Here is an 11,901-nt window from a genome sequence, read left to right on the forward strand (position 1 = left end):
GTAATATTATAATAGCAATATCAGTGTAACTCATCATGATTCATAATACACGATTCTCTACAGTAAACACTCAATATTAAGAACAAAGCAACCCAGAGTCCACAGACTACCAAAACTGAAGCATAAATTACAATCATGGCAAAAGCAGAAGCAAAAAAGCAGACAAAATCAATTGCAAAAATCATCAGCAAATATTAAAACTCATGGCAGAAGCAGCAGCAGCCATCAATTGGAGAACCTAGTGCAACAGAACCACCACTCAAGGTAATCTGTTGGAGCCAGTACAAATTTCAGAGTAAAAAATTAATTTAAGACTGTAACCATTCTCTTCACTAATTTTTGATGCATTCAAATTTTATACAAGTTAGGAATTCTGAATGTGTGTTGTTTATATACAAATCTAATCGATGGATACAGGATACTTATGCAATTACTATAATGCTTTTGCTGTTGACCAAATAGAAGGCCTGCTGTACATGAATTTATGTGGAAGCAGATGCTGACAGGAAAAGAGAACAAGCATCTTCATAACAGTTGTGCTTCCAAATAATCATCAATTGAAGGAATAAGAAAAAATATGTAGTCGTTCCTCCTGTGCAGTGTTAACTAATGGAGGGCAGCATTGGATTCATGCCAAGCCCAGATCCCCCAAAGCTATCAGGCTCTGCATGCTTCACCCTACCAAAATAGCGGATATGACGCAACAGCCTTGCCAGGAAGGGGTTGTGGCATATTGTTGAGCTATCACACACAACTGCCACATGTTTGCGTGCCCTAGTTATGGCAACATTCATTCGCCTACTGTCCCCAAGGAATCCAACAGCTCCTAAAGTGTTTGACCGCACCTAATACAGAACGGAAACAAGCATCATACATCATTAGGAGTAGATGAAAATATTTCAGTAGCCAAAGTTGGTCATAGATTTTGGTACTACTAAGATTCTACGATTTTAAAAGATTGAAGTAATCTTCACTACTATGAGTCATTTGAATTTAAAACCATCTATGCGTCAGTTCACTAGAATTGTACTGACTGGTGAGGTTATAAAGAGATTACACAATTACAAACCAGACCCAACTTAGAAGCATTGGTGAATGTAGCAATTAGCATGCCTTTCACATGGTATTAGGACACATTGCATAAGATCAATGACGAGAAGACTGATCAAAGTAATAAGCTAAAGGCCCTTGGTTATCTAATGTATGCATCAATGATTCATTATCTTTTTGTTAGGTGCATCAATGATTCATTATCATCATAGTTTTCAAATTCCATTACACCCATATATAATTTAAATAAAAATCTACCAATCAAGTGTAGATCAATTGAATTGTAATTCCTGTCACCAAAATCAAATGAAACTAAAGTCACATGATACACTTTTTACATTATATCTTTTGAAAAGTAAGACTTATTAGACATTATCATCATGAGAGACCTCATCAATCCATAAAGAGAGCACCAATGACCAAAGATCTCTAGTAATTGAATGATATCATAATGGGAGATCAACTATCTTACTGTTTTAGAACAAACAAAACTAATCCACAGTTATTATATTGCTCTTAATAAGATTCCAACCATCAAAATATTCGTAAAGTTGCAGTCCAAACAAACAAACAAAAATTAAAAAAAAAAAAAAAAAAAAAAGGTTAAATAAGTGACTTTCAAGGTGCTGTAACCTGCCATACAATCAGAAGACTCACACAAGACCCTAATAAGAAGGGACATCAACAGAGCCATTTCACCTCAACCTAAAACACATTCTATCCCCTCCACTACCTGTACACTGGTGTTGATACAATATATAGGAAAGAGAAGCAGCTGGCTTTAGCTCCCAATCATGGATTGCTTCGACTAACCTAGGATTCTAATAAATTGAACCTACCCAAAGTATCCAAACACAGCTATAGATGAAGTCTTTATCCATAGCAATGAGATACAAGTTATAGATCATTTTGAACAACCTATCCATACCATATATCATGTGGACCTGACTACCATCACAAATTGCAAATGCAATATTACTTGAAAACAGCACCCAACCACCGCTTTTCCCTTTCTATAAACCCAACCACGAAAACATTTTGATAAGTATAAGCTGAATCCTTTGAGAAAATTGAATTCTATCGTACAGCTGTTTGCCTCCCCATCCTTTATATAATTCAATTACACAATGATCAAGCTTTAAAAACATGAACCTTGTGGTTTTATCGTCCTATCCAAAGTATCCAAATACAAAGCTGTAGATGAGGCCTTATCCATAGAGGAAGATGGGATACAAGTTAGAGATCTTTTAAAGCAACCTCTTCACACCACGCTTACCCTTTCTATAAACTCAACCATGAAAACCAGTTGATACAAGTAAGCCAGCCTTTTTAAGAATCAAAAAAAAAAAAAAAAACCTTTTGTCCAGCAAATTGCCTCTGTCCTTTCTATAATTCAAGCCCTAAAACAAGATTCAAGTTGCAACTCAGGTATGTTAGGGGCAAGAACCCACCTTACAGCCCACTCCCCTAATCACTTGACCTTCTCAACCAATAAATGATTAATTTTACCAACTTGTTATTTATACTCCTAACTCTTACTATCCCTTTTTGTTAGTCCTCTATTACATTCTGGAACATCTCAAGATATAGTCCTATCAATAGGCATAATAATTTTCCTAACATACTCATTACTTTATTTGAAAAGTCAACACCCTTTTTTCATTAGCTTTAACTTAAATTAAACAGGTAGTTTTAGAAATATATAGTTTTACTTTCAAAAGACAATGTATTAAATGATGTTCTGTAAAGAAGTTCGATTTAGGGAGTATCTAGTGGCATTTTAATCTATTTTTAGTTTTTCCATGGGCGGGTTTCTTACAATTAAATGTTGATCTAAAAATTGCAAAATGAGAAGATAAGTTGTTGGAGCACATACAATTGTTTTATTGTGCTTTGGATTTATCTACCATTAAAGTTCATTCCTGGATCTAAAACACCAGAAAACTGACTTGGCAATACAATCTATGTGTATGATGAGTCAAAATATAAAATCAGGTTGAGCAGCATCTGTTCATAGAAGATACGGTATAAAGTTTCTGGAAGGTGCATCAAAATAATGTTCATTTGTTTAAATTATTTGGCAGATAAATGTGACTAAAGATCTAAAATAAGAACCATACCATTGATATAATTACTGCATCAGCTTCCCGGCCTTGAAAGCTATCAATGGTTGCTACCTCAATACCTGCAGCCCCCGGAAGCTCATCAAGTCTGTCCCTCAGGAGTTTTACCTGAGCAACATAAGGAGACTGAACAGCAATAGCTGCTGGGCTAACACCTGTAGAAATTATTTAAAATATATATGAATGTCCTTGTTTACTCAACAATTACATATGGGAGCCATAAAAACCATTCAACCAGTACAAATGCTTGATTAGGTACACTTTACAAAACAAATACGGAGATCCACAACAGTATCAGCAGATCCAGGTGTTAGTTTAGCTAATAAGATAGGAATATAGGGCTATGAAAGGCATAAAGTTGAAAAGAGGCTACAACAGAAACAACTTGAAAGCTCATTCCAAATGTAAAACTGCTACAAGTGCATGGTAGATGGATACTCAAACAGGATAGAAGATTTCTACAAAGAATGATGATCATGAGTTAAACTACATTGGTTGAGTCATTTCAGGCTAGTCAACCAGGTTACATGGTATCAAGTAGAGGTAATAGTGGTGTTGTTGTTTATAGTACTAGAGTTAACAATGAAAATTTATGTATTAAATCTTTTGTTTTCACACCTTAGATCTATATGTGCTTAATACCAGTGAGCTATATGTGTGTGTGTGTCTAAGTGAAAATTTTATTACCAAAAAAATGGAGAAGAGAATTACACATAAAAGGATGTGCACAAAACCCTTTCAAAGACTACAACTCACAAACAAAGAGAATAATTCAATAAAAGACATCGAAGGGACACCACCTATGGTATGCATCCAATCAAACAAAGTCTGCAAAACACACTCTTTGATTACATAAGAAGGACGCTCCACTCCATCAAAGACTCACTAGTTCCTCTCAAGCCATAGATTCCACATGACACATATAAGCAAACCTTGTCACAACTTAGCTGGTCTATGATGCTGAATATAACCTTGCCAACACTCCACCAATTCAAACACTAATTTAAGCATCACCCAAGTTAACCCAAACAAAGTGAGGACACGGGACCAAATATCTGTTGCCATAGAGCAATGGAGAAGTAAATAGTCAATAGATTTCCTGCTACTTTTACACCTACAACACCAATCAACTATTAGTAAATACCTCTTAGAAAGGATATCAATTGTCAGGATTTTACCATGAGTTGCAGTCCACACAAAGAATGCCACCTTCCATGGGACCTTGGCCATCTAAATGCTCTTCCATGGTAACAAAAGGCACGTAGTACCCCTAAAGTTATTATTATACAATCTAACCTCAAACACTCCTCCTTTACTGGCATCCATAACCATAAGACTCGATCAGGACTGACAAGGAACGCAATTAGCATAAAGAATCTAAAAATATATATCAACCGATTTCAACTCTCAATCTTGGCAAGGCCTGATGAATTGGAGATTCCAATGTTGACCCCCTTCCCCCTTTTCCCCTGTTCAAGTAGGTTATCAAGGTACAATGAGATTGAATCCTCCTTGTCTACTGCCAAGGCAAACAGGTTTGGAACAAGTCCTTAACAGAGCCGTCCCCACACTGAATGGTTGTCTAGAACCAGACATAAGATCCATCTCGTATCTCAAACCATAAGTATTTGGAGAAAGAATCCCATCCCCTATGTATACCCTTCCACTGGCTAACTACATGTGCACCCCCAAATCTGCTCCGTGGAGCAACCTCCGCATCCTTCACCATATTTTTCATAAATAAATCTCCTCCAAATATGGTACCGTTCTACTCCGAATTTCCATAACCACTTCCCAAGAAGTGATTGAATTACTGAACTAAGTTTTTTGATACTTAAAGCTCCCCCTTTGATGGGGGAGCAAACCACACTCCAATCCACCAAATAAAACTTTGGAATCACCAAGACCTTCATGTAGGAAATCATTCTGCAGTTTCTCCAACTTATGGGCCACATGAGTAGGCATTGTACCCAAAGACATGAAATAGGTCAGAATGGAGGATAGCGTACTCTTGATCAAGGTCACCCTTCCTCCTTTGGATAGGTAAAGCTTTTTCCATCTCGCTGACCATTCTCCCACCTTTTTCAAAATAGGATTCCAGATATTGTTGGATATGAGAGAGAGAGAGAGAGAGAGAGAGAGAGGAGTCCTCAGTCAAATTGAAATGTATACATGCATCATAATTAAGGTAAGGACTTGTAAATTCCAAAGCCATTAGCATCAAGGATCACATTGAAATGGTGCACATAATTGAGCAAATTTTGAACCTACCTTTTCAGCCTTAGTTTCATTTCTCTTTAAGCCATCAGATAAGAAGGTATGCATATAATATGTGCATTCCAAATGATAATTTGCAAAGTTTGAGTACTTCTCATATGAAACGTAAAGCTTCAGTAAAATACTCTCATATGAAATGCAACACTTCAGTAAAATATTCTCATATGAAATGCAAAGCTTCTGTAAAATATTCATCTTTAACAGGCATGGTTCATCATACAACTGAGTTTTAGGTTAACATAGATAATAGAGTAATAATATATAGCACTTAATCCCAATTGACAAGAATATTTACCAGCATAAATCAAACAAAAGACATGTTGCACAACAATATCAGCTTCCCCTTCATTGTAAAATGAGCCTGTGCCAGCTGGATCTAAATGCTCTTCGCAACCAACTGACAAACTTCCATACGGCATTCTTGTATCAAGCAACAGCAGTGGACATTGAGTTATCCAGGTGGGCTGCATAAATGTAAAGAAAATGTTAGTGATACTAGGCACATTTAAAGTAAAAGATACAAGGATGATACTAAAACAGACAAGATAAAAACCTTCGATCAACAATAACCATGGCAATGATGTAGTCAAAGGCTTTGAGAAGATAATGGTCCATATGGGATCATAATTGTGATTCTAAATCAATACGTATATTATATTTAAAAATTCCTACAAGATGAAGCTCTAGTATTTGTCCAGGACTCGAGGGATGGGAGACCAACCAAGAGTAATCACATATATCCCATTCCTGGCCAAATAGTCTTGTTCAATTTTCAGTTATCCACAATTTAATATATCCCAAGAAGAACTAGAAGGTTCCAGCCACCAGGATTGTTTTGACCTGTATGAATTGCTTAAAATAGGCTAGTGTGAAGCTCAGTCTGGAATGTTGTGGGTTTAAGCCTAACTAGCCAATAATCTACACTAATCAAGACAGAAATCAGATATAGAAGCTACTGGTTCAACCAGTTGGACAGATATGGGTTTGAAAATTTAATGTGTGATTCTTTATGTTGACTAACATGTCCTTTGTTATTAATTGCATTATAGGTGTCAAGTAATTGAAAAACCATTAGACTAATAAAATTTGTTTCACTGAAGATATTTCACAGTAATCAATAAAATTAACAGAAAAGGAGAAAGAAGAGAAAGAAGTTGTGAAATCCAAAGGCTGCAAAAACATATAAATGAAAGGTGGATTCTCAAGGAAAAAACCAGAAGTCTCTACCAGAGAAGCTATTGATAATATTTTCTTAACCTCTGATTAATATTGAAGAGTATGCCATTTGAGAAACCAATATATGCACCATAATAGATTGAAGAACATGAATTATGGCTTAACCTAAGTGCTGTGGCCTGTCTCTCAGTTCTGGGGTCAAAAACAACAACAAATAATGGCTAGTTGGAAGAAGCTCAGAATAATTTTTTTTTTTTTTCTTTAAGATGCATTTCAATTTGCATTTTATACCCCAGAAATCAAAAAACCTCCTAGAATTATATAAAAATATAAGTAAAAGATTAGAGATGGGTACAATACCATAACAAATGGAGAATCTACAAGAAGATGAGAAAAGACAGTCGAGGAGGACTTCAATGATCCACCATACATCTCTTTTGATGCCCAACTGGCAATTGCATCATTCATACGGTACTGTGTTGTTAACTTGGTGGCAAGAACTCCATCATGCAAAGTTGCAGCTCTCTCCAGCAGTGATACTCCAAGACCACCTTCCAAGGCTTTTCTTGATAGAATCACTGGAGCTAGCTGGCACTGGTCACCAGCAAGGATACAGCGCTTTCCCTGCAACACCGGGATCCAGCAAGATGGTTCAATTGCCTGACCAGCTTCATCTATAACAACCAGGTCAAAGGTATCCAGCCTTCGAATCAATGGATCAGCTGCTCCAGTGTTGGTGGCAAGCACTACTTGAGCATTAGATAGTACTTCCTTCACAGTCTCCTTTTCCTTCTTCTTCACTGTCTTTCCCAATTGTTTTAAAAGCTGACGTATGCCAGCAGCTAAAGAATCATCCTTTAGACAATGTCTAAGGTCTTTTCTTAGATCTGACTTCTTTCTTTCAATCTCCATTACAAAATTGGAAAGCTTAGATTTCACAAGTTCACCCAAAGACTTTGATGCCACAGTTGAAGATATGCGTGCTGGATTGCCAACCCGTACAATGTCCAATCCAATATTTGATAGTTTTTCAACCATGTTGTCAACAGCTGCATTTGTAGGTGCAGTTACAAACACCCTTTCACCTTGTTGAACAGCAAGTACTATAAGTTCTTTAAGCAAACCTGTCTTTCCAGTACCAGGTGGCCCTTGGATTATCAATAAAGGGCGCTTCTTATTCAAACCTAAGGCAATTGTTCTTTGCTGGGAATCATCAAAAGTTCCAGGCCTTGATTGTTCATCCAATCCTTCAGCCCAATCTACCAAATTTTTCTCCTCCAGCCACGCAACATCTTCCTTGTCTCCAAATAGAGTAGCCACAACAGCAATGGAAGGATTTCTCTTCTGTAAACCATTCTTTTGAAGCAGCATCAAGGCTTCACAATTGCGCTACCAAAAAAAATAGTATAACAAGGGAGTAAATATTTAAGTAGACTGCACAAGCACCAAAGAAAATGGTAACCTAAGATCCCAAGGAAATGATCATTTCTTCCGGGTGGACATTTTTCACTTGTGAATACTAATGACCATCTGGACAATGTGTTTAAGATGGTACGGATGCAGCTGTCAAAGACCACTTGCTTTAGTATGCCTATGCCTTTATCTAATTTCACATAAATGATATACCCCCCTAGTCATGAAATGTTGGTTGATGTTTCTAATTGCTTCTTTAGAAAGAGAGTTTTACCAAAAACCTGAGAGGAATCTTTTCATTCACTATTTCAAGATTTGAGGTGACATTTTTAATATATTTAAACCCTAATTGTCACACACTCACACCATAAATTAATAATGCTACCCTAAGAAAAAAATGTATAAAAAAAGGAGCCAATTATATAAAATTTCTGCACAATGATTTAAACTAACGATTTTTTTATGGGAAGAAAAATGAGTTTATTATTGCATATATTTCCAAAAAAAAAAAAAAAGTTTAAATCATAATAGGCTTCATTTTCTCAGTTCCCATTTAAGCATTACCTATAGGTTCTAATGAAAAGATTATCTCAAGAATCCAAGCATAACAAGAAGCATAGCTTCACCGATCTTCAAGAGACAACTACTTCCCAGTTCCATAACATTCCCTTCACTGCTAAAAGTAGAGATTGGAAACTTTGCACAAGACTTTCAACACTGCCATCTAAAAGCAGTGAGAACTTTTTAATTCAAAACTAGGTGAAAATTTTAGTGCTAACATGTACCATTTCCGGCCAAATTTTTGTATTGCAACACAAATTGCTTTTGGGCTAGCCTTTAAGATTTATGACATAAACAACAATACACGAAAAGGATGAATTTATAAAAGAGCCATTAGTGAAGTACCTCATATGTGAGTGTATCCGCCAATCCATGGATACGATCTATGCGCACAGTCTTGCCAAAGAGCTTCGAGAAGGTGGGATCACCATGACGAGACTCTAAAGCTACACTGATGCTACATCCATCCTCCCCAAGATTGTTGACAAACCCTTGCAAACAAGAAGTTGCACCTGCACCCCTACTATCACATTCCCTCACACAAACCATATCTCCAGGAGAGAGAGTAGTAGGTGGTAACCGGTGGTTCCCCTCAACCCTGAACAACACCAAATGCATTCCACCCAATCCTGCTTACAAAACCCAATTTCCATCCTTCGATAAAAAAACTCACAATCATAGACTAAAATTCAACACAATTACAAAAGGGTCATAGTTCATTACTGATAAATTACTGACTTTCTCAAAAGTTTAAGTTATAACACTCCATCTTCACATGTAGGCCTAAACTGCCTTATTAAGTGGGACTAACGCTTAATAATTTACTGATTGTCCCAATTACAAAAGGCTCTTTATTCGTTACTGATAAATTACTGACTATCCCAAAAACTTAAACTATTAGAAAATAGTGAATTTAATCATAGACTAAAATTCAACACAATTACAAAAGGGTCTTTATTCATTATTGATAAATTACTGATTGTTCCAAAAGCTTAATCTATTAGAAAATAGTGAATGTAATCGTTTAATCTTACAATTAAGTATATACATAAATAACATATGTGTATGGAAGTGTGTCTATATGGAACTATAACAACAGACCTGTGGATGTGCTGACTGCACTCAAATTGCAGAGGGTATCACAGAGTTCTTGTTGAGCCTGGCCATGGGTAACCAAAAACTCGATTGGCTTCGAAGAATCCAAAGTATCATCCGGTGTAGGAACAGCATCCAATTCCTCCTGTGTGAACTCCAATTCAGAATCCCTTTCTATACGAAGTAGTTCCGACATTCGCCTCGTGAACTCGTCAATCCTGCTCTGTATAGCCTTAACCTTCTCCATCTCCATCCCTAACACACCTTGAACACTCTTCACCTGCACTGTTTTCCTCGCTATCGCCTTATGCTGAGCTGCAAAAAACAAAAAAAAAACACACACACACACACAATCTCAACCAAAATTGAATCACAACAACAAATTAAAAACGAGACACTTTGTACTCCAAATCACCTGAATTGGCAAGCTCCTTGAGAAGCTTCCAGGACTCGGATTCACGCCAATTCTGCATCAGCGATTTACGCTGCGACGCTTGGAGAACATCGCGAAGCTCTCTCTGGAAATGGTCGAATAGAGTTGGATAGTGAGTGCTAGCTTTCAAGCAAACGGCTTCGAGGCCAACAGGCATAGGGATTGCGTTGAGATAAGGCTGAGCTTGAATCACGAAAGTGAGTCCAGGCTCCATTCTTTGCCTCACCTCCATGAACTCTCCTTGAAGCTCCGCCAACGCGAAATCCGACGCCATGGCTTTCATTCCTTGGCCTATCCAATTCACTACGCTCTTCCCAAGGTCCCTTCGCCCCAGCGGATCTCCATTCTGGTACAAACCACGCACGCTCTTCCCTTTCTGCGCAATTGCTGGCTGTTGCTGCGTTTGCTTAGCACTATTTTCTAACTCTAATGGTGCGGGTGATTGGAGGATTGTTTTGGATTTGGTCTTGGTTTTGGTTTTTTTGCGAGTGATGGTTCTTCTTTTTGTGGTACTTGGAGGCTCGCTAGTAGTGCTACCAGTGATGATGATTTCGGAACCGTAGTTTCGAATGAGCTGTTGAAACTGGTATCTTTTTTGATTCTGATTTGGACGGAAACGAACGGTGAAGAATGGTAAGTATTTCTTTACAGGCAAAGTGGTTGTTGGTGTTGTGAAGGGCTCACACAAAAAGCATGACTTCACTTCCATTTTCAAAAAAGAAAAATTTCAGAGAACCAACAAACCCAGCCAGCACCTAAGAAAAAGGAGCGGCCAGGTTGGGTGGTCTAATACTGATACAACGACTATAACTGAAAATATGAGCCGCTTAATGATATTTGAATACAGAGAGAATGAGGGTCGTTATCGTGTACCATTGAGCATGGGGGGTCGTTGGAGATCCACAACGCGTGTTGTGATTGGCTGAGTGTTGATTCTATGATTCAATGGCGCGGGTGCTCTCTGCGTGTGGTTGGCTGCTACCCCCAGTAACGTGTACTATTATTGTTCGTTCTGTCATCTTCTAATTTCTTTGCTTTTTTTTGGGATCAAAGCCAACTGTTTTTGTGGCTAACAAAAATCCATGGAGTAAAAAACTTTCAGCATTGGTCCAACTCACAAGCTTGGAAGACGTGTTCCTCCCTGCGCCTTGGAATTATAGGTTTCTTTTCTTTTCTTATCTTTTTTTTCTTTATGGGTAATAGAAAAATCAAGAAAAATAAGTGGGCTGGGCCCCAAGAAAATCTGAGAAGATTTTGGCTGTTCAGATTTTGGCTTCAGGACCCGCCTGACCTGAAGCCCTACGGTCGGTTCCAAAATCCAAATACCCAAGTCGGATGCGGGTCTAATTACTACAAAACTTGAAGTTTCATTCGAGTGACGGTTTAAAAGTTTGAAAACCATAGTAACCGACCCGACTGAAACTACTGTATCATCTGCAGGTAAGTTTCTCTGTGATGCAATAGGCTTTTGTGTTTTGTCAAGTCAGTGGCCAGTAATTATTCACCACAAATTAACTATAAAAAAAGTTTTCATATAGCTATTCACCACAAAATTAACTATAAAAAAATTGTTTGAATCAATTTTAGGAGGACAAACGGCTACTATAAACAGTAGTCATATATTTCTGACTTTTCCGTCATTTTTTATCAGTTTGTGGGTCTTGTGTACTGTTTACGGACCCACAAATTTCACTTTTTAGCAAATTTTTCATTAAAAATGGGTCTTATAGTACTATTAACACATTTAAAAATTATTTTGCTACAATATTTTCA

The 11,901-nt window shown here is 37.3% G+C and overlaps 1 protein-coding gene across 1 annotated transcript; it reads right to left on the reverse strand.

The window, feature by feature from the left end:
- Nucleotides 1-307: 307 nt before the first annotated feature.
- LOC126700069 (uncharacterized) lies at nucleotides 308-11,127 on the reverse strand. Its single transcript, XM_050398049.1, has 7 exons — nucleotides 10,111-11,127; nucleotides 9,702-10,010; nucleotides 8,946-9,229; nucleotides 6,987-8,015; nucleotides 5,746-5,914; nucleotides 3,171-3,328; nucleotides 308-845 (listed from the first exon to the last, which is right to left on the reverse strand). The coding sequence occupies exons 1-7, from the start codon at nucleotides 10,835-10,837 to the stop codon at nucleotides 603-605; spliced, it is 2,919 nt and encodes a 972-aa protein (XP_050254006.1). The 5' UTR covers nucleotides 10,838-11,127; the 3' UTR covers nucleotides 308-602.
- Between the last annotated feature and the right edge of the window lie 774 nt (nucleotides 11,128-11,901).

The sequence above is a fragment of the Quercus robur genome, chromosome 9 (assembly GCF_932294415.1).
Source record: "Quercus robur chromosome 9, dhQueRobu3.1, whole genome shotgun sequence".
NCBI classification, from domain to species: domain Eukaryota; kingdom Viridiplantae; phylum Streptophyta; class Magnoliopsida; order Fagales; family Fagaceae; genus Quercus; species Quercus robur.

Excerpts from the sequence above, each read along its gene's own strand:
- LOC126700069 (XM_050398049.1), bottom strand. The coding sequence starts at position 10,837 with ATGGAAGTGAAGTCATGCTTTTTGTGTGAGCCCTTCACAACACCAACA. Across the intron at positions 9,230-9,701 it reads TGCAGTCAGCACATCCACAG|GATTGGGTGGAATGCATTTG; the intron begins GTCTGTTGTTAT and ends TTTTGTAAGCAG. Across the intron at positions 846-3,170 it reads ATGCAGTAATTATATCAATG|GTGCGGTCAAACACTTTAGG; the intron begins GTATGGTTCTTA and ends GTTCTGTATTAG.